We start from the raw sequence: 23,106 nt of genomic DNA, 5'->3' as shown, positions 1-23,106 counted from the left end.
GAGTGGACGGAACTGTCCCAAAGTGCTTCCACCCCACCCCAAAATCATCTCATCTTTATGGCTGACCCTCTGAGCTGTCCAGCCCTGTCCTATCCCCCAAGGCCAGGAGGCCAGTCTGTCAAAGGGTGGATGCCTAGATGGACAGCAGCTTTCACTAGGAGAAAGAGCAAGCGGGAGAAAGGACAATAGCCTTGGGGCCTGAGGTCCCAGGGGAGTCCCCACTGAGGGACAGAGGGCTCGGAAACAAGGTGGAGACGAAGTGCCACATTTCTTCCTCACTCAGTGCAGCTGATGAAGCAGGCCTATGTGATAGGCCACTCCGGCACTCTGCCATGGCATAGCTGCTTTCCCTGCTAAAGTAACACCCCACTTAGCCAACAGCTGATAGGAAGGGGACATTTTTGTGTTTGGGAGACCATGTCCTGGAGCCAGGCAGAAATCTGTATGTGTGTTGTAGGGGCACAACAGGGTTTCAGAGCATTCCTGTCACTCTGAGGCCTCAGAATTATGACTCCTAAACACCAGTGACCGGCATCAGGCAGCAAGAGAGACCTTACACTGCAAAGATCCCAGAACCCAACAAATGGACTTGCCAGTTCTCGTTTTCAAATCTAGGATACAGTGTGCTCTGACAGCCCCAAAGCCCATTTTAGTATGCTCATTTTCCAGGAACAAATAGGAGATCATGCAGTCCAACTGGTTATTACATTTGCAGCCATTAAACTGACTTCAAAGGCAAGGCTTAGACGGGAAGAAGAAAGGCCCAGTTTCATCCTGTTTCAACCACTGCCAGACCCTGAGCTGGGCTCTGAGGAACCGACTGTGAGTCACTTGTGCCTTGCTTGTGCTTCTCAGAGCCAGGCAGGGCACAGGGGGTGGGCAGGGACGTGTGGCCTGAGGAAGACCTGGGAAGTCTGGGCATGGATCTGCAGGACAAACTGAAGGTCTCTGAGCAGAACACTAACATAATTCACACGATTAGAGCAGGCCTGGGAAACTCATCAAGAGACAGCAAAGAGGAGGATCTGGGCAGGGAAAAGTAGTCCCTATCTGCTCCCAATCCCTTGTTCCCATTTTATTGCTCCCCTCTTGGCTGAGAGCTCTTCCCTCTAAGGGTAGAAAATAGTATGGCTACCCAGGATCTTGGATGGCTGATCCTCTCTACTCTAATGGTGCACATGCAGCCATTTAAAGTACCTTTAAAAATTATTTTTTAAAGTAGGCATGGTGAAATTAGGCACCAGGGCCGGGGACACAGCTCAGTGGCAAATGTGTCTGCCTGGCAAGTGCAAGGTCCTCAGTTTGATTCCCAGTACCAAAAAGACAGCAACCAAACCTAACCTATGATAAGAAGGGAAGCTGTTTTGTCTTTCAGAAAACCATGTCCTGGAGCCTGGTAGAAATCTGTATGTGTACTGCAGGTCTTACTGTTACAATGGCCAGCCTGGAGGTAGTTAGTGCTGAAGTCAATCTGTGTTGGACTGAAACCTTGACCTTAGAGATGGGGAAACAGGGCAATATCTTGTCCAAGTCAAACCAGCAATCAGAACAGTTTGGGTTAGTTCCTAGTCTTCTGCTCACGATTTCTCCCCTCTTAAGGACTCACTCAACCTGAAGCCTTGACCTGCTCTGAAGATGATTTCCATTGCTCTCCCAGCCCTTCGCCAGGTCCTCAGGACTTTGTATAATGTCATGGAGACAACAAGAGATGCCCATCCCATGTAGCAGATAAGTTAGAAATGAGGAAGGAGAAAGTCAGGAACAACAAAATTGCCAGCAGATCCAATGGGAGTTGCAAACACTCTAGCTTGAGCCTTTTGCTACAGCATGGCCACTCCAACCATGGGATAGACCCTATACAGGAAGTACTGTGTAAGACTCATTTTGCCAGCTTATAAAAAACCTGATCTATGAAAAATTTTCCCAGAACATAATTTGTTCATAAGTCAGGTGCTAACTGTTTTTCCCAGGACTGACTGATTTTCCCAGAACCATAGAGCCATGAACTACAATGCAGATTCCTGGGATCTAGAGAGGGCCTCTACAGAATGGGGCCCCAAGCTGGATATGGTGGTGCATGCCCATAATCCCAGCACTTGGGAAACTGAGGCAGGAGGATCGACATGAGTTCAAAGCTAGCCTGGATTACACAGTGAGAATTTGTCTCGAAAAAAAAAAAAAAAAAAACAAAGACAATGGGGTCCCCGAATCTGCATTCTCAACACCAATGCACCTTGCGCAGGTGTCTCCACATGATTAGGTATAAAGCTGGCTCACAGGTTTTCAGGCAGCTTGCCCTTCACTCTGACCAATGGTGGAGGGCAGAGTACCTGGGTGGCCTCCATGGAGCCTCTGCACACCTGTACTGTGAGAGGTCATCCACTGTGGGCCTATTTCCTGGCCAGGCAGGCTGATTCTGCCTGCAAACTTGTGCAGTCCTTCTGGGGACATGATTTGGCTGCCCTTCACGATAATCCTATAATGATACTGCAGCACCTGGCCTTCCAACTTGGTGCTGACAGGCTTTACTTGCCACAGAGCCCCAGAGTGCTAGTCACAGGCTGCGAGAGCTCACAAAAACTACTCCGTGAGTGCAAGAGCCTGCCTTAGTCCTAGTGTACTGTGGGATGTCAGCAAGGTCCCTTAATTTTCTAAGTTTTCATACCCTACCCTCATGCAGTGGGGATGGCACCCCATGGGCCCTGTCTACCTCCCCGGGGTGCTGCAAAAAAATCAAAGGAGCATGGATGTGCTCAGCACATGAACCAAGAGTGGCTGTTATATGGCTGTTTTTGGTCTTCCTTTTTGTTTTAGCATCAGTAAAAGTCTTGTCCCCCGTTTCTTAGATCATGTTAGCGCTGAGGTAAATGGGCATTCCTTCCCAGCAGCAGGCAAGAAAGCACTTGCACGTTTCTGCATAGCTCATCCCTTTCTCCCCAAACAGAAGACATGAATCCTTGGTAGGCAGCTCTGAATGTTCCTTGCATAATTTTGAAACTCCAAGCAAGCATGTGTGTTTATATCAGTGCTTGCACAAGGAGATGGAGCCAACCTTGCCAGGAGAGGAGGGGGTCACCAAGCCCCTCTCCTTAGCAAAGCACCATTGTGTAATTAAAGACAATAATTATAGCTCTGCTTTCAGTGTCAAAGCCAAGGCTCTTTTGAGACACACTGTGCTTTTCCTCACTCTAAACATAAAAACACACAGGCTTTGTGGGTTGAGGAGAGGCTGGCAGTTCTGTCCTTCAGCCTAGTGGCCTCACCCAGCTGAGCTGGGTTGGACATTCCCTGGCTGGGGCCTCTACAGCCCTGCCTGGCAGTAGGGTGAGCCTGGCTGCCAGGACCACAGGGCCACAACTAGCCCTGGGAGTGAGGAAGAGGCCATGGCCCCACAGAGTTTGAGTTAATTCCCTTGGTGGCCACATGGGCTCTTTCCAAGTTCCCCCAAATACTCAGCACACTGACGCCAATGCTCAGTGGTTTACCACTCATGCAATGAGTACACACATTTAAGAGGTCAGAGGAGATGAAGAGGAGAGAAAAGACTGTCTCCCCGAACATGGGAGATCTGGGGGCAGGAGTACTGACATTTGACCTCTCCCTACATGACGTACCTCAGAGTACAAGCTCTTCTCAGCAGAAGAAAGGGCCTGCAGCAGAGAAGGACTAAAGTGACCCAGCCTAAGGTCACTTAGGAAGGAAACCCTAGCTTAAGCCCCTGCTTCTCTGGTTTTCAGTTGCTCTGTGTTAAAAATGAGAATAGTGAGGGCTGTCTCCAGGGTTGTTCTGAGGACGAAATGAGATAATGTCTAAGAAAGTGCTTTGTAGTCAGTAAAAGGAGAAGTAAATACACAGAATGATGGCAGTGACTCCCTACATACAGCTGGAGGCCAAGGTCGTGGAAAGAATAAAGAAAGGCCAACTAACTAGTCTGATGCTATTGATGAGGAATCTCCACAAATCCACAGATTTCCTGAAACAAGTAAGTTTTCCTCACAGACCCTTAAACCTGAGACATAAAGCCATCAGTCACTGCAGACAGGGGGTCTGGGGAGGGGTCCTAAAGTAGACAGCAGAAAGAAGCCTACCCTACCCAACCCCATATCTAGGTAGCCATGACAACTCTGAGGGTGTCAGCCAAAGACCAAGGCATGTACCAGGGAAAAAGTCCCCTGGCATTTGCAGATAGTGAGCTCCCCCAAAACAAGGAGGCATCAGCTGCAGGAAGCCTTCCTTGGCAAAAATGTCATCACATCACCCAAGAAGGCACAGTGGAGTATAGGCAAACACAGTACCCCAGTGACCATGCACAGGGAATCTACGTCTCCTGATATTCTGTTTATTGGCCTTTAAAACAAGGAAGTGACCAGAGGCTCCTATTCTAAATCTGCTCCAAAGTGCTCCCTCCAAGATTTTTAGAGAGAAGAGATAGATTTAAGTTTTTCCAGAAGCATCTGACAGTTCAGATCAAAGTCAGCTAAAAGTGGACGATGTATTTTAACTGTAGCACTAGCTCTCTATGACTCTTGGATGCTATGCCATGTCCCCTGGGACAGAGACAGATGGGCCCCAGGTTTTAAAAGAGAACCCATGCCAGTCTTACCTGTGTTTAGGAACTGAGTTCAGGGTATGGTGCTGCACCCACAAAGCAGGGCAGGAGCTGAGAAGGCAAACTACCCAGAATCCTGCTGTACCAGGTCATAAATGCCTAGGCAGGCAAGGCAGGGTTTGTGGTAGCAAGCCACAGCACTGAAACAAGACAAATGAAGACTCTTCACTGAGGAAGATGAGAACTCAGGTTACGAGCTAAAGGGGGTGAGGTCTGCCAATGGCTGAGATGTAGGTGAAGGTGGCTTCGTGGAGGACCACGTGGCTGGGAATAGAGGGGCATGAGTGTATACGTGCCAGTCTTCACATGGAGACTCAAGGCTAGCAGACTGGTGGGACCTCCTGCCCAGAGTCACAGGCCAGCAGGCTTAAGTCAGATCAGAGAACAAGCTGGCTGGGGGACCATGAGACTACTTACAGGACTTTCACCTCTGGGGAACAGTCTATTGATCACTGGTGTGACGTTCCACTAACGCCTCAAGTTCTGACCTAGAATCATTCATCATCTGAGAATTCCAGAAGGTACTTTAAACCTGTGGTACCAATGGTCTGAGGGTCAAGGCTCCAAGCCCTGCCTCCCTCTGATCCTGTCCACCAGGATACAAGTCATAGCAAGTATGGTGGTACATACTTGTTATGCAGGGGCATGCCTGTCATCCTGGCACTCTGAGAAATTGAGGCTGGAGGTCTAGCAACAGTGACAGGATCTCACTAAGACAGGGATCTCAAAATAAAATAAAAGATCTAGAGATATAGCTCAGTACTAAGGGCCCAGGATTCAATCCTCTATACCACAAAAAAAAAAAAAAAAAAAAAAAAAAAGAAAGGAAGTGGCATGTTAAGTAGATGGATAGTGTGAAGGACTAGCAGCACGGACCAACAATGAAGCTCAGGCTCTGGGTGGATCCCTGTCAGCATATCACTTGTTAAGTGCCAGGGTCTGATTACAAGCTATGTACTGGGAGGCAGAGAGATGAGGTAGCATATTATGCATTTAAGCTCAGGTTGCCCATTTCAGAGAAGGACCAGTTGCAGAGTGCCACAATGACACACAGGGGCTGGGCCAGCTGGAGGAGTTAAAAGGCAAGATTGTTAGGGAGGAGAAGACGGAACCTGGGGCACCTGCCACTCGACTACCTATGAGGAAAGACATAAACACCAGACTTGCTGAGACATAGCCTCTCTCCCTCGTACCACTAGGCAGAGACCCCAAGGGAAGACCAGGGGGCCTAGAAGGAGTTCCAGTAGGTCACTATGACTCAGCTTTCTTGTCTGCAAAATGAAAATAATTACACTTCTTTCTTCCCAGAGCCGTAGGGGGGATTCCTGGCCTAATGTATAAAAGGTGCCCTTTAAATATAGATCTCTGCCATGTCTAGAAGTTTCCAGAAAGCCAGCTCAAGCCATACCTAACTAATTAATTAGTCAAATAACAGGGTGTGGGCAATCACTGAACCTCCTTCTTCAGGCTTCAGTGGAGCCGGAATTGTAGCCTGCAGACCAGCCCCTTTCCTCAAACAGGGACTTGATTCTCTCAGGGTGACTCAGATTCTTTCTCTGATTGCTGGGGTGACATTCCACTTAAAGCCTCAAGTTCTGACCTGGAGTCGCTCATTACCTGAGAGTTCCAGTTTGCCTACCTCTCCCCCCATGACTTGAGCACTTGCTACAAAACACCAATGATTCTAATCTCTCCAGCCCCAAAGGTGTCTACACCTGAAGTTGCTGGCTCCTCCCTGGAAGCTCCCCTCCCGTGCACAGACAGGTCAGTCCCCAGAGGGTAATTACCCTGCCACCCTCCCACTCTCCAAGGATCCCACCACAGCATCAGCCTAGCTTCTTCTGCTCTCCAGGGAACTGCACTCCAATGGCTGGTGAGCGCTCCCACCCCATCTGCCCTATCTTCCCTGCAGCACCTCTCAGCCACTACTCCCTTCTCAACTCTGTGGCCTAGATGACTGTGGCAACCATAGAGCCACAGAACCAGTCTCCCTGCTGGTTCACTCCTCACTGCTGTACTCCATCCTCCACACCCGGGCAGACACGTCTTCCTCAACAACTTCCTCACTGGGTCACACCTCTACTTTGTGTCTGCCCACAGGGAGCTCCAGTGAGGGAAGGAGGATGACAGCTTTACTGCCATCGACCTGAGTCCCTGAGGTAGTTCTCAGTTTCTGCACCTGCACCCACACCTGCATGTCTCTTGGGCATTCCGAAACACAAGGCTGGGGCAGTGGTGGGAAGATGAGCTCCTCAACGCCACATTCCTGTTCCTTTAGTCTACCTTGGCTAGAGTGCCCCTTTCTCTCTGCTGCTGGGAAAGGGGTCAGGGGACTCACACATGTGAGAATGGGTGCCAGCGACACAGGGGAGAGTCCATGGTGACCTCAGTCTGCTCCTCCTTGAAGACCAAGAACAGAGTGGATATGGTTATCAGCCTCTGCACTAAGACTAGTCTTTTATTTTTGAGACAAGGTCTCACTATATAGTTCAGGCTGGCCTTCAGCTCACTATTCCTAAAGGTGGTAATGCCCTGTGACAAGTCTGTACTCTGCACTGGGAGAAAGCCTCAGTCATCCAGAGCCATGGGGTTGAAGAATTGAGCTAATGGGGATTCTAGCATTCATTCATTCATATAATCAGTAAATATCTTTTGGGACCAGAAGAGAAATGAAGCTAGTCCTTTCCTTCAAGGATTTGCAAAGCAGAGACAACCAGACTTTCCCACATGCTCTGTCAGCTATAGAGATAACTGATCAGAAGGCATCAAGGGTCTTCTGCTCAATTGCAACCCCCTCCCACCCAGAGGCCTGAGGCAGCTCCTTCCATGCCCCACCTCAACCCCTATAGGGCAAGCAGCTAAACTCATACCTGGCAGACACGGAACTCTTCAGCAGAGGACAGGAGGTCTCTGAGCTCCTGAAGGGGGAACCCAGCACTCTGCAGAGCAGCCCTACACCCTTAGAGTAGATTAACATGATCATTCACTCAGCCAATATTTACTGGGCACCTACTTTGTGCCAGGCACTGTTTTAGGTGTTAAGGTTCCAGCAGGGAACAAAACAGATAGGTCCACCCTTGTGACACCCACATTTCAGGGGTGAGACAGACCATAAACAAGATAAAGTGTCAGTAAAATATGTGGTATGCTAAATATTGATGTCCTAAGGAATAAGACTGAGTGAGGAGAGAAGGGAAAAAATGAAAGCTAAGTGGCCAGAGAGGCCTTGCTGGGAAGTGGCTTCATTCAAATGCCACCCTCTTTATGCTGGTGCCCTAAACTTCAAGAGCCCAGACCATCCTTTTTCTGCCTTCCCTTCCAGTGTCATTTTTCTTGGCCTGTTTCATTTATTCTTTTTTTTTGAGACAGAGTCTTGCTAGGTAGCCCAGAATGGCTTCAAACTTACATAAGCCTCCTGCCTCATCCTCCATAGTACTAGGATTAGAAGCATATGCTGCCAGGCCTGGCCTCTTTTTTTTTTTTACACTGTGTATATTGAGTGGTCAACTCTCTCCTAGAGGGCAGAGTGCCTCAGTGAGCTCTGCAGCGATACACCATCAGTCACTGCTGTCCCTAGCTTATTCCAGTCTTACTCCTACTTTCCTGAAACTCTGGAACTCTCTGGTCATCAAGAGTCCCAGGGCAGAGGGGCATGTGGGGCAAAAGAACAGGAAGTGACTCCCAATACCCTCCCCTGTCACCATGGAAACCTACCTTCCCACTCTCCTCCCCACCCTGCAGCTTGGCAGGGAAACACTACTGGGCAGGTATGTAGGCCCCACTGTTTCTCAAGACAGGAAAGTCATCGGGTGACTAATGTAAAATCTATTTACACTCGATTATCTCCTTCCTGTTCAGTAGGTAAGTCATTCTGGTAAATTACAGACAAGTAGGGAACTCTGCACCACTCGTGACCAAGCCTTCTGTCTGCCAGGCTGGAGAATTCGAGGTCACATCAACACAAGGCCTAGGAGACCCAGCTTAGAAGTCAAGAGGCCCGCTCCTGTGGGCTTGCTGCTATGTGGCCGTAGCCAGAGTGCAGCTTCATCTTAGCATTCTCCAGCCAGGGGAGACACACATGTGGGAGTTGAGCTATGCAGGGCAGGGCCGGCTAGGCATGTGGAAGTTCCGGCAGTAGACACTGGCACTGTGCAGTAGAGTGGGCAGGGCCCTAAACACTCCAGCTCCCAGGAGACCAGCACTGCCCGGACCAGGGCAGAGGTGATAGTGCACACAGAGCACATGGAAATTGCAGGCAGGGGCCAAGGACGGCCTCTTTGATACCCAGCTAAGACCCACAAGCCCCTTCAACTGAGCACTTGATGGTGTGCAGAGGACTTTTAGCCCAGAATTGGACAGGAACATAAGGCAGAGCCTGCACAGCTGCCAGTCGGGGGCCTGCCTGTCCTGAGAGCACAGGGCCACTGAGAGGGAGGGCACCAGCACTTCCACACCAGTGGACAGAACGTGGTGCCACATGGAGTGGGTGGGGCAGAGAACAGTCCTGAGAAAGGCGGCAGCCAGAGAAGCCCAGTGTGAGCACAGAGGCAGTTTACTCCAGGGCTTACAAAGTCACCCCCATCCATTACTTCCCCTGGATTCTCATGACTCCCAGTTAAAAAAGCAAAATCTGATTTAACAGGTGAGGGAGCTAAAGCCCAGAAAAGGGAAGCAACCTACCCTCACACAGCAAGCCAGGGCTAGAACCAAGGGTAGAATCCACATTTCCTGCTTGCTCTCTCCTGGAACTGAGAGGCCACAACTGGAAAACAATTTTTTCAACAAGTGCACTACCACAAGCAGAGGCCACTCCAGAGGATAATAAGACATGGAAGGACATCTATTCTTTTTTTTTTTTTTGTACCTGGAATCAAACTCACGACCTTGCATTTGCCAGGCAGGTGGTGTGCTGCTGAGCTATATCCCCAGCCCAAGACATCTGTTCTTGACTTTAAGGCTGTGCACTGACTTTATCTGGACAGTGCCTCCCTCAGCACATAGAGTAAGAAGGGCAGAAAGCAACCAACAGCAAGGAAGACGACCATCTCACAGCAGCAGGGCTCCATGTGAAGTGACTTTCTCTTAATTTCCTCTTATTATGTTATAAAGTTGATTTAATAATAAAAACATGCTAAGGACTTTTTAATGTGTAATTGCTTACATATTAAAAATTATGTGAAAATGCTTTCAATTAATGCTCAAGTGACTCATCTTGTGTGATGACACTGAATAATTTTATAAAGGTTGTTGAAGAAGGATTAGTCACACCTAAGGGGCCTCAGCAACTGTAAACTGCCCACTTACTTCCTCAGACCCTTCATAGGATGGTTGTGTGTATTTTAGCTTACTTCACTTTCCCCAAAACTCAGTATTATTCTCTTCTGTGAAACGGGGGCAGGAAAGCACGAGCATCTTACAGGCTCATCCTGAGGATTAAGTGAGACAGCCCTTGGAGCAGTGCCTGACAGGCAGGGAAGCTCTTGGCAAAAGCCATCAACCATCATCTACACCGCCACCTCTGAGATGTCCCTGGGCCCTCAGCCTACAGACAAGGATCTCAGGTCAGAAGATATTCTGTGTTTTGGGCTAACACAGGCTTGGCAATACCCATCAGTGTCTACCTGCTCTCACCCCAGGTCCTTAGTGCATTATGGAACCCTAAGCCTCTTATCTACAGCCTTTCCGCTCAGCAAGAAGGAAGAAGCACCTCCATCCCCAACTCTCGCTACCACCACTCCCACACCACCCAAAAGCTGTCACACTCTCGTGGCTCCTAGAGATTCACCTGCTCATCCCAGTGGTCTAGCCACTGAGCACACCAGGCCATGCCTGGCTCCTGCTTCGAGATGTTCCTGGAGGACACTGATGATGTCTGTCCAGGCTCTTGGTCCAGTATCCAACACAGCCTGGCCTGGAACTCCTGTTATGACAAACTGCACCTCAGGGGATCTGAGGCTCATCTGCTCTAGCCTAATGCTGCTTGGGCAAGGATGGTACCCTATGGAGACTGGCAAGAAATACCACATGAAGGACCAAGCAGGCCCTTTGCTTCCTTAACCTCAGCATGTGTGCAAAGCTGTTCTTCCATTTAGGAGACTCACATCGAATCATGTGCCCTGTTTTATGATAATGCCATTGCTGAGGCCAAGCAGCCTAATGCCCCAGGCACCCATTGGCCAGATGCGTCCAGCACCCATCCCACCATACAGCAGGTCTCCATGTCATTTGGGGACACTGGGTCTGAGAGAGAGACTCAAAGAAAAGGAATCAAAGGGTTGTGAAGTAGCCTGATCCACAGGCTCAACAGGAGGCGTGGCCTGGGGACAACAAATACACAGACACTGGGGCAGGAAGGAAACCCAGGAATGCTCTGGTTCTTTTACTTTAATTTACACATGAGGAAATTAAGGCCTAGCTAGGCAGTACAGCACAGAAAAGGCCAAGCCCAGAATATGAGAGATAAGCCAAGGAAGATGGAGAAGAAACAGGACTAAACTATCGGCACACCTGAGAAAGAAGCACCAGCTCTATCCAGATCCTCTCCTAGTTAGAGTCGATCTCCAGTGCTCCCTTGGCAGGGCAGGTCCCGAATGACCAATGACAATCACTATATGTGAAAAGTAGGTCATGGTGAATGCTGACATCCCAGAGCTCAGGGTTAACATAGAACCCAGGCCACTTATAGCAACCTCCCACTGGAGACTTAACTGCCCGCCATGTCATCTCCTTGCTAGCTGTCTTTCCTTTGCCTGGCTAGAGGTGTCCCCTCTAGGAATGGGCAACTTGCTGCTTCATAAGACAGCTTCATATTTAATCGGTACATTGAAAAATTATTTCAAAAAAATTATGACTTGTTTTGAGCTTTAGTTTCTTCCTACAAAAAGAAATGCTTTAATCTAGTCTGTAGCTTTCTAATTAGGTTCCACAGAGCTGTAAGTTTTTTTTTTTTTTTTGGTTTCTCTCCAATATGGGGAATCGAATTCAGGACCTTGCACTTGCCAGGCAGGTGCTGTGCTGCTGAGCTAAATCCCCAGCCCCACTGTAAGGTTTTAAAGAAGTGCCTCTGGAGCCACTGCGAGGGTAAGAGAAGATGGGGTGGGAGCCGAGGCCCAGGCAGTCCATGAACGATTGGGCTCTGAGGCTCATGAAGAGCTGAGCACCCCTTCTGGAGCCACAACACAACTCCTGTAGGAGACAGTCTGTGGAGAAGGTAAGCTGAGGCAGACAGAGAAAGGGTGTGGGAGGAGCCTCTGAGAAAACAGGCAAAGCCCTCCTTACCCTCCTTTTCAGCCACAGTCCTGGGGACGGGCCCAGTTCATGTTTCCAAACCTTATCAGTTAGTCAGGGTCCAAAGCTGGCAGTGCTGGGGAGTCTGCAAACCTAGCTGCAGTGTACTGGGGCTGGACAGGTGCTGTGTGGTGGTTTAAACAGGAAGTTAGCCCCACAACGAACTACCTGGGTTTCCTTGAGCTAACAACTTATGCTTCAGTTTCTCTATTGGTAAAAAGGAGCAACTATGCTTGAAAGGATGTGTAGGAAGGTGAGGAGCCAAGGAAAATTCACATCAAGTGAATTCACAAACAAGTACTAGAAAACTGGGCAGCTGCCTCTAAAGTCTTTATTATTATCACTGACCCACCATTCCACACACAGGGAAAACCAGAGGCACAGAATACATTATGTAATTGACGGTCACACAGCACTAGCAATCAAAGGCAGAAGATGCACTACTGGCTGCTTGCTATGAGGCTCCTGCTGCACAGGCAGAAAGTGATCCCCATGGGTCACTGAGTGGCAAGCAGCTATCCCAGATCTGCTTGACTCTAGCCTGGGCACCTCGCATGGGCCTACCATCCAGGCAGAGACAGACAGAAGATGCTGCTGTGGCCACAGAAGTCACATGCACACACACACATAAAACATCACATCATTTCCAAAGGGGTCACTCGGAAAGGTTAAACCTAACTTTTTCTGTGCCACCCCAGCTCTGCAGTCATCCCCAGAACCAACCTTCTGTGTCTTTTGCCCACCCTCCCTACTCCCGCCCCTAATGCACTTCAGGCCACTTGGCCAGTAGCTCCTTTCTTGGAGCGCCCGCGCTGACCGCTCACCCTGGCCTTTACCCACCCCACCATCAGTCACTGTGGTGACAGCAAGCACAAAGAAGGCCAAGTCCCAGGGAGCTGCAGAGAAATGAACACAAGTAGAAAACACCCCTTTCAATCACCTACACTCTTAAAAACAGAAAATGTGGGTAAACTGGGTCACAGTCCCCAAAAGAAGAAGCAAACACGCAGAGCAGTATCAGAGTACTCTTCCAGAGGAGGATGCACAAACTGCGAAGCCCAACAGATTGCACCATTAACTTCCACCTGTGTGGCACAGGCAAGGGATGATTCCGTTTCACTTGCTTGTACAACTGGATAACATCTCCTCTAAAGGGGTATTTCCAGGGTCAGTGAGCATGTGTGCCAAGTGCCCAGCATGAAGCCTAGCACTGGCCTGGGCTCCAGCCTTGGGTCCCTCCTCCTGTCATTTCTTTGCATCTAAGATACTTAGTATTCAGCACAAAATTCTACTTTCCTCAGAATCCTACCTCAAAGTCTTCCCTGCAAAGCACACCCATACTTGGCATCCTGTCACCAACTCACTGTGTATCCTTGGGCAGTCTCTTCTTCCCTAGACTCTGATTCCCCATTGTAAAATGAGGCTGTTGGGTTCAGATGATGTTGAGGAGCCCTTGCTGTGCTGACATTCTGACTGTACCAGTGTGCCCCAAGGTCATTCTGGTAACTGCAACTCCTTTAAACCCTGGCTAAAGCCTGGTGAATTTGAGGCTGGATGGAACGCAGGGAGGGGCAGAGCCTCAGTTCCCTCCTATTGCTAGCCTGAGAGCTGGAACAGCCCCTAACTTGCCAGAGGTAATGGGGCAGGGCAGAGCCTCAGGGCCTTCCTTAGCACACCTGTGTCGTAAAGATTCCACCACTGAGGCTGCCTTACTGAGGGATTAGAAGATGAGAGTGAGCAGGAGGTTGAGCCCCTAGAAGTTTGGCCTAAGTCCCTCTGGCCAAGCCCTCCCTGCCTTGCCCTTTAGCAAGTGGCCCAGTGCTCTGAAAGCCATGTGGTTGCTTTCCTTAAACAGGAGGGGCAGAAGGCAGAGACCTAGAGAAAGGGCCTGGGCTCACATCTGGATCAAGAGCAGTTTCCATAGCCCTAGAATTAATGCTCAGCAAGGGGCACAGCACACACTAAGCACTCACCACCTGTCACTCCCTTTCCCTTCTCCTAATTTGCTCAAGAGGAAATCAAGAGGAAGTACATGACGATGTGAACATCAAATAAACAGTAAGAAGGCCACAGGAAGGCATCTGTATCCAGAATTTCCAAGCACCCAGGGCACTATGTCAACAGGGCTCAAAAGCTAGAGAAGCTTCAAGACCATTCCTGGTCACTCTTACATATGCTATGGCACTTTGTGTGGCTCTTACTCCTTCCTGTGTGGGCCAGGCAGCTACCGTGATTCCTGAGTGAGGAGGACCACAAAGGGGCTTCTGGACCTGTGGCCTTCCCAACTCCATGCCGACACTCTACCTGAGATGGCTGATAACTGTGTTCTCCTTACGGACACCCCAGCATTTCCCTGCAGGTGGCTCACATCTGGCCACATCTTCGGGGTCCCACACAATTGTTTCGACAAAGTTCTGTCAGCCAAGCCCAACAGAAAACAGCCAGAAGGAGAAAGTCTATGTTTCCTATAAAGCCGTTCTCCTCCAGATTTTTCAAGCTGCTGTCAGCAAAGATTTCTGGATACATGGCCAAGGATACTTTTGTTCCTACTAATGTTTGGGTGTTCCCCTTTCACTAATCAATGAAAGCAGGTGACCCTGCCTAAGTTTCCCCTTTTACCTTGGCTGCTAGGAAGTTCCAAGTAAAGTTTTTATTTTATTTTTGTGTTTTTTGAGACAGAATCTCACTATGTAGCCCAGGCTGGGCAGCCTCAGCCTGTGGAGCCACCATCCCTGACTTCCAAGTAAAATTTTATGTCTTACATGCTATATTTTCAGCCAGAAACTTCTCTAGAACATTCCTCTTTCCTTTCTATTTACTTCTTGGTCCCTATCTTTGGTTAAGTGTACATGGTACCCTCCTACCTGTGCCCTACCAGTTTTTCCCTGATATAGGTAAAACATATGGTGGTGACCGTGAGGAGGCCTTAACATAGCACTGTTGCTCAACAACCACCTCCCTTGAAAGCACACACCTGCCCCAGGCCCCCTGCTCCTTCGCCACCTCTCCACTGACCCAGGAGTCCCTTGTGCTAGGCTTAAATGTGGCTTGTGCCTACAAAACTCCTGCTGGCTCACTGATTCCTCATGCGGCAGTGTACAAGGTGGGGCTCAGCACACATTTGGGTCTTAGGGTGGTGCTCTCATGAACAGACTTTTTGTGGGACTTCTGATTCTGAGGGGCTGGATTAGTGACCAGACTGTACTGTTTTCTTTTTTTTTCTAGGGTGGTTTTTTTTTGTGTGTGTGTGGTACTGGGGATCGAACTCAGGACCTTGTGCTTGCCAAGCAGGCACTTGTGCCACTGAGCTATATCCCCAGCCCCCAGGGTGTACTGTTATAAAGCAATATCACCCCTCTTCTATATATACCTGCTTGCTCTTCTGCTTTTTTTTCCCCTCTTGCTGTTTAAGATACAACCTGAGACCCTGGCCAGATGTAGCTAGCTCATCTTGAACACCTCAGCCTTCAGAATCCTAAACTAAATAAACCTCCTCTTTATAAACCGCTCAGTCTCAAGTATTCTACTACAGCAACAAAATGAACTGAAACACTGCCAGCTGCTCCACTTACCTGTCATGATCCTCTGGGCCTCATAGGGCTCCATGTAGCCTGCACTCTCCCCCTTTCCTGCTTTGCTCTTGAGGTCATTCTTGGCATCAAAGGGATCAGAGTAGTCATCGGCTATGGTCACCTGCAGGGAGCAAGAGGGATGTGAGGCCACCTTTGGCTTTTTTGTTTCACTTCCACTCACAGCCAGGCTTTATTCCATTAAGCATCAATTGTGCCTCAGCTGGAGGAGCAGGGAGGGAAGGGAGGAGGGAAGAGGAGATAGAAAGAGGAGCTGCCTCCCACCCCAAGACACTGTGGTCTCAAAGTCCCGTTAGGGGTCAGGAGTGGAACCCACACCAGCAGTACTCTGACATGAGGGCCCCTGCATCTGTGCACACGGCCAGGCTGGCTCCATGCAGCGTGGTGAAACCAGGCGTGGTGAGCACAGGTACACAGCACAGAGGTGTGAACCTGGTGGGTACACTCCAGGAGTGAGTTACTCAGTTTAGTAGGACAGAAACGGAGGAAATGCTGGAAACAGGAGTACACCAGACTGGGCGTCGTGGTACACGCCTGTAATCCCAGCACTCAGGAGGCTGAGGCAGGAGGATTGCTGAGTTCGAGGCCAGCCTGGGCTACAAAGTGAATTTAAGGCCAGCTTGAACTGCATAGGGAGACCTCGCCTCAAAAAAGAAAAAAGAAAAAAAAAAAAAAAAGAGTGCACCAGGCCTTAGAAATGCTGACGTGCGCCTGGTGCTGGCTGAGGCACACAGGAGCTCATCCAGAGATGATTATGTTCAGCGTTCCATTTTCCCCATATCTGGAACACAACCAAGCCTTGGGTCACTAGACAACAATTTGGTGAGATCAACACACTATAAAGATGACTATGGCCCCACACAGGCAAAGTGAAAACACAGAAGCAGCTCAGGGGTTGATGGATGCCAGGGCTAGAAAAGGCCTTGAGAGCAACAGACCCAAATGAAGATTCTTTTCTCAACACCTCGGTACTAGGTCCAGCGGGCTGCCAGATCTTCCTCTTGGCCCTTCCTGGTGTCCGCACCGGTGGGTCAGCCAGAGCCCAGCCCAACTCTCTCCCTGGAGAGAAGTTTCACTAGGGACAGAGGAAGATGAGTCACCTGGGCAGGCAGGAGGGGGAAGGGACTCTAAACCAAGTTCCATGTTTTCCCAGAGCCTTTGAGGGAACACAGACACTTTCCACCCGTTTCTGACTCCTGAACCTTGAGGAAGGCACACTCACCAAAAGCAAAGCACAGGAACATACGCAACGTGCCCTTGCCACGCACCAGCTTCACCATAAGCTCTCAGAATGACTGCCCCTTTGCCCTCTTTGATCAGGCACCTAACAAAGGGGAAGTACTCAGCCTCTACCTTTCCGCCAAGGCCACCCAGCTCCTCTCCTGGGAAGAGGGGTGGGTGAGCATTTCCCTCCACTCTGGGGGTTGTATGAATTGTTATTTAAATTGTGGGCTTAATTAGAAACCACAGGAGCCTCCCTCTCTCCCAGCTCCTGGAATGTAAGGCATCCGCAGGGCCTGTAAGCCCTGGGGAAGGGAAAATCTCCCTTTGTCTGCCTGGAGAATGGCCGCTTATAGCAGCAGCCCTGGCAGGGGGCACAAATGACCGCCAGCTGGCCGGAATGTGATGCCCACTGAGGGACAGGGGGCTGTAGCTCTGCCTGTTATGTAGTTGGGCTGATAGGAAGTGTGGCACCCAATGGTCTCTGCACCTCAAACAGAAAAATGCTCACTAGGGAAGACCCAAGCCTGCAGCACCCAGCATGGGATCATCAGTGGCCACTTCCTCCTCCCACAGGCTCTGGGTTCCAGTAGGTGCTTCCAGAGGCTGACGTTATAATCGTAGCCTTGCTAGAGATTCAAGAAGCTCCAGTGACTAAGACCAGGAAAGAAGAGGGTGGGAGAGAGCCTGGCCTGATGGTGTCTTTCATTTGATATTTCTACTCTACCATTTGCAGAACACATTAGGGAGAAAATTATACATATGGAGCACCATCAAACAGAATGGTTAAGATCAGGGGCCGGGTTTTAAAATCAAGGGACCAGACATCCAAATAGAGAAAATGATATAGCTGTGGATGTAGATGACATCTGATCTTCAGTCTCTTGACCCACACTTCCTCACAGTTTTCAACATGAACATTCTCCATCTAGTCTGCAATAAGCAAGAGAATAAGTATTTCCCAAGAAAGCAAAATGATATTGAGAGATTCGCTGGGGAACGAGGGGGGGCAGGGTTGGAGTCACCATAGTAACCTAGAAATCGGCATTCCAGCTCCTTGTAGAAGTGTTCTGTAATTTGCAAACGTGGAGGCTTGCAGGACAGAAACCAAATCTTTGTTTGCCCTGGGGCAGGAGCTTCGGGAGGCCTGTGATTTAGCAGGTGCTATCTATATTTTCTAATTAAAATAAGGTCTGAGCTCAGACTGTAGTGGGCCTCCAGCTGCCTCTGCTGCTTACTTCCATTTCAATAAGAATTTACAAATCCTAAAACCAGGAAAAGCCCCTAGTCTCTGCTGACATGTGGTTCCAGTTATACCTGCTGACAGTTGAAAATCCTTCCGTTTAGAAAAAAAGTTTAGAATTCTGTTCGTTTAAGCAGCAAATTGGAAGGTTCCTAAGATGTATATTTAATCAATTTGCTTTTCAACTTCAAAGTAAGGTTGGTGGAGGAAAGGGACTTGGAGGTTTGAGCAACCTGAAACTTGGCAAACACTACACTCAACTGTCTGATCTTACTCAAAAATCATGTGCTATTAGGGAGTAAAAGTTTAGCCAGGTGTTAGTAGAGTTGAGTAGGCCGGCCGCCAGGGTACCATGTGCAGTGTCACAGGCCCCACCCAGCCATAAGGACTGGGCAGTGTGGCCATTGTGCAGGCTGCCTGGGTTCACCATAAACCAAGGTGGCCGGTCAGGAGGTTTGCTTGAAGGCTGCCTCTGAGTTTCCCCAGATGTGGGCCTGGATTCCTGCTGGGATTGCTTTTACTTTGCCCCAATTAGTAGCCAAGTCCTGTAAATCTAACTCCACAATTCAACCAAAAGGTAGCCAGCCAGGACTTTTCTGCAAGCCAGGTCACCTGGGTGCACAAGAAACTTTCCTTGGACTTTGACCTAGATTGCAAAGACTAATAGTTGACTGGATTTCTGGAGTATAGCTACTTGCAGCCATAGGGGGCAGAAGCAGGGCTGAGGTAGGAACGAAGGCCATTGGTCCCACCTTCCTGAGGAGGCGAGCAGCAGCAGCTGCAGTAACAGGACAGGGAATAAGCGGGCTGCCTCTTGCTCTACTGTATCATCTTCCTGTGATGGACTCTGAACCCCAGGCAAGCACCTTTTCTTGCTTTCAAACAAAACTATAAACACTAAGTCAGCCTGAAGTTCCCAAAGGACATTCATAGGCTCATGAAGCAGTGAGGCTGCCAATCATGGAAAGACCAACTCTAGCCTCTGCTTGTTTTAAATATGGTCCCCTGTACCCAGAAGGACAGGGCTTTGTCACTGTTGCCCTGCCAGCCAGCAGTACAGCCTTAGGACTAGCCTACTGACTCCCACACTGGGGATCTAGACCCTACCACACCCACAGCCTCTCCACCACAGCTCTCTGGGCTGGCTGCAGACTGACAGTTGGCTCTCTGTGACTTCTTCCTGTCTTGTACATGACTGTTGGGTGGAACCTGGTCCCTTCCAGCAGTCTGCGCCCTGGATGTTTTGATCTGAGGGATCAGCTATGTGATAGGAAGTAGTCTTCCTGTTCACCCCCAAAGGGAAGTGCTAAAGGAAGGTGGGTGTTGCCATTTGGCCATATTTCCATTTAGCCTGGTAAGAGTTTTAGTTGCTTTTATAAGATACAGTAGCTGCCACCTGCATGGAGAACTAGGGCCTCTCCAGGGCTCTCAGTAGCCATGTACTTGGGTAGAGCCACTTTGAAGGGTAACTTTTGGCAGAAACCATTAAAACTCCTAAATGCATACATTTTGATCCAACAACTTCACTCTTCAGTATGTATTTCCAAATATGCACAAAGATGCTCACTGAACCAAGTAATAATAGGAAATTGCAACACTATCAGTATATCCATCAATAAAACATTTAGTTCCATTCTATGGAGTATTATGCAATAAGTTAAAAAATGTGCTAACTACATGTGCTTGGCATAGTGCTCCAGGATGCTGCTTTGAATAGAAAGAAAGTAATTATGGGATGATAAATCAACATGACACCTACTTATGAAAAGTAACACAAAAGCCTGTATCTCTATTAATTTAAAGAAAAGATCTGGGGAGAAGCACACCTCAAACTAACCCCTCCAGGACTAGGGTTCCGGGAAATTCAAAGGATGCTTGTGAGTATTGCAATGTCAAAAAAAAATGTGCAAAGAAGGAGAATCTATTCATGTATTAAATGCAAAACTAAACATGTTGAAAAGCACTCCTCCTCCATAGGCTATTTTTGGTACAGCAGATAGACTATTCCCTAAACTTGCCTGAAGATAGAAATGGCCTGGAACGCTTGTTAAGACAACAGACTCCTGGCCCCCATAATCTGTGTATTTAACTAGAAACCCAGGTGATTCTTATCATCTATTCTGTTTGAGAAACAGAAGGCTAGCGCCAACCCTTCCCCCACCAGTCTGAAGGCAAGTATCCAGACATTACTCTGGAATTTCGCTTTTCCCAGCTACTTCTCAGACCTGCTCATTAAAGTCAAATAAGAAGTTAAAAGTCAAGCAAGAAGTCTCATCTACTGCAGCTTTCCTGCCTTCTCACTGGGGGTCAACAGGGGTGAGAGCTGACCCAACACACCTTTATCTTTTTCAGGATATCTCAGTATGGAGGGAAGGACACCCTCCTATGCAATTCTGAAACTGGCTCTGGATTAAGCAACATAACCTCTGCAGGCCCACGGGAGCGGGGGTGGGGTGGTGGGATGGTGGGGGTAGGATCCCAGTCCTGAGAACCATAAGGCTCCAGACATTTTGGATTACATCCACTTGGCTCTCAGGAAACCCCTCCAGGAAGGTCTCCCAGCTCCCAGGAGAAAGTGGTAGCGCAAGAGAAGACACTGCAGAAGGACAAAGGAGGTCCCTACTAACAAAGGGACCTTAAACTTGTTAAGGAGGAAGGGCCAAAGAGATCTGCTGTCATCTTCCAGGAGACAGTGACCCCACGCTCTTCCTACCACTACCTACCATGAGCCTCACAGTCACCTCCTGCATGGTACAATGCTGCCTGTGGGAACTGGCTACCCTGGCTTAGCCACAGGCTCCTTGGGCAGGGGTGTCCATGCTGCTTCTCTTTTACTGGGAATTGAAGAGGTGGCACCATGTGAGGTTCCAGATTCTTGCCAAGCTGACTTCTTTGTGCTTCAAAGAAAAAACTGCATGCAAACACACCTGAGAACATCTTCAGTGGTCCCAGTTTGATCATTTTCTCATTGACTCATCACTAAGACTGCACATTAGTCTCCCTAACAGTTTTGAGATTATGGGTCTCTTTGGAAATCTGATAATGGAGGAAGTAGTGGTTTCCCCATCATATATATCCACATCTACAAAGTGTTACAATACAGGCAGGTCATATACCCTAGGTTCACTTAAGACCAAACTCCCTCACTTTAGAGCCACTTGATCATCTTAACTCTCTTTGCCTTAGTGAGGCAGCAGGTGGGTACACAACCAAGAAGTGCTAACTTCACTGTAATTCATGATGCACTACTCACTTGGCTAGGAATACCAAGTGGTATGTGACAGGACTGCCATTCAGCTGGGGATGTGGAGAACACTTGAGAATAATGGCCTGGAGCTCCTTATCTTGGCCTGTCATCTTGAAATCCAGGGGCTAGTGTCCTCTTCCTTATTCTAGGGGCCCAGGAGGGTCCTTGAAAATGACCAAGTAATGTGGCAGCTGCAGCCAGAAGGCTCCATGACTATCCCCTTTTGAGGGCTGGGCAGACACAGAATCCTGGTCCTCCTTTGGGACCCATGGTGACACAGGCCCTGGCAGGACTGAGGCCTATGGGATGAAGGCTCCATTGCCATGCTAACCGAGAGATGGCATTAAACAAATAGAGACTTGAGGGTCTGAAGAGGGCCTCCAATAGCCAGGAGGCTGCTTGGGGAAGAGGCAGTGAACAGATATTCTGTACGTACTCAGAGCTGTACAGAGGAAAGCATGGCAACAAAGAAGGACCTCTGATAGCCAATAAAGGGACAAGGTACCTGGGAATGGGCTCCTGCTACTTGGGCTGTCCAAGCAGAGGTTCTAGGAATTCTGCTCTGAGTGGCAGGTCAACTAACTAGATACCATTCATCTGTGCACTCAAGTTTTCTCAGTGCTACTCAAGTGTGGAGTCCAGACTTGAACTGGACATGCAAAAGAAGTCCAGCTTGAAGGACTGTCTAGGTGGGTGGCTGTCTTCAGAATCCTCATGGTAGCCAGGCAGGGCTACAGCAGCTGCAGGGGGCTGTGCAGATTACAGAACAGGGGTGGCCTTGCACAAAGGATACAGCTGAACAGGGGACGGTCCTAACAAGTGGCGCTCTGGAACTGGCTCTGCTACTATGCTCACTCTGGATAATGCTGGGCACCCTGCTTTGTCTTTGAGCCTCTGCAGTTCACCTGTGATGGGGGCAAAGTGGTTGGCTTCCATATTCATGTGAATGTTGTGAGAAGCAAATAATGAGATGCTTTAGGGATGTGTCAGTAGTGTATGACGAACAGGCTGTGTCCTGATTACAAAGCAGGGGCACCTCATTGGGTGCCCAGGACCTATTGAAAGCTGTGCATAAGCACCTTAATTAAGGCAGGGTCTCTGGCCATGAAAAGCTAGAAATCTAATGAGGAAATATAAGACAAAGATGTGAGGAAAAAACCCTACCAGGGCCCCAGTGGTAGGAAATGGCTATAATCAAGCATGACAACAGCTGTCATAGTTCTCATCCCCAAAGGAGGATGTTTGTGAACGATCTTTCATGTACCTCTTAGTCAGAGAAGCACCTGGGAACAGGCAGTGAACATTCCAGGACCCTCAAAGACACCCCTGTTTGTCCCCTGGCAGACAGCAGTGTGGTCCTACAGCCAGTGTCAAAGGCTTGGGGTCCACAGACCTGGGGTGACAGACCACAGGGACAAGCAAGCAAATGCCCCTGCTTGCTTTAGTCTCCTGAGCTTTGGCCAGCATAAGACCAACTCCCCTTACAGGTGTGCCAATAAATCATTTCTGACATGGTAAGGAAATTAATTTGGGGAAGATTAATTAGCTGCATTTACACACTCAGCTGCAGCTCCTCGCATCAGAGGATGGAGAGCACTCTTTCCACTTGGGCTGGTGTGTCTTTCCTTTCTTCCACCTAAGGTCTGATTCAGCCCCACAGAGTCATTTTCAAGCCTTGAGCACACTTTCCCCAGCAGGCAAGTTCCTGCCAAGTGCTCTGACCACACTCCCTCAGCAGCAGGGAGCCCAGAACTTGGGGATTATTACCCTGGGATCTCATCACTAGGAAAGCAGTCTTCCCTATGTTGACTTGAGCTCTGCCTCCAAGATGCCACCATCCATAACTTTGCCTGGCCTTCCCTTCAGTGTTCTACTGTAAATGTGCCTTACAGACCTGCCAAGTACCTGC

The 23,106-nt window shown here is 49.0% G+C and overlaps 1 protein-coding gene across 1 annotated transcript in view; it reads right to left on the bottom strand.

Annotated features, from left to right (window-relative positions):
• Shb (Src homology 2 domain containing adaptor protein B) overlaps positions 1 to 23,106 on the bottom strand; it is a gene marked incomplete at its 5' end in the record, with an annotated part of 132,595 nt that overhangs the window by 64,873 nt on the left and 44,616 nt on the right. The window contains 1 exon segment of the mRNA XM_005382857.2: positions 15,469 to 15,589. Coding sequence (XP_005382914.2) covers positions 15,469 to 15,589 — 121 coding nt within the window.

The sequence above is a fragment of the Chinchilla lanigera genome, unplaced genomic scaffold (genome assembly GCF_000276665.1).
Source record: "Chinchilla lanigera isolate Chin_1 unplaced genomic scaffold, ChiLan1.0 scaffold00018, whole genome shotgun sequence".
Taxonomy (NCBI): domain Eukaryota; kingdom Metazoa; phylum Chordata; class Mammalia; order Rodentia; family Chinchillidae; genus Chinchilla; species Chinchilla lanigera.
This window is presented reverse-complemented; position numbering and strand designations above follow the sequence as displayed.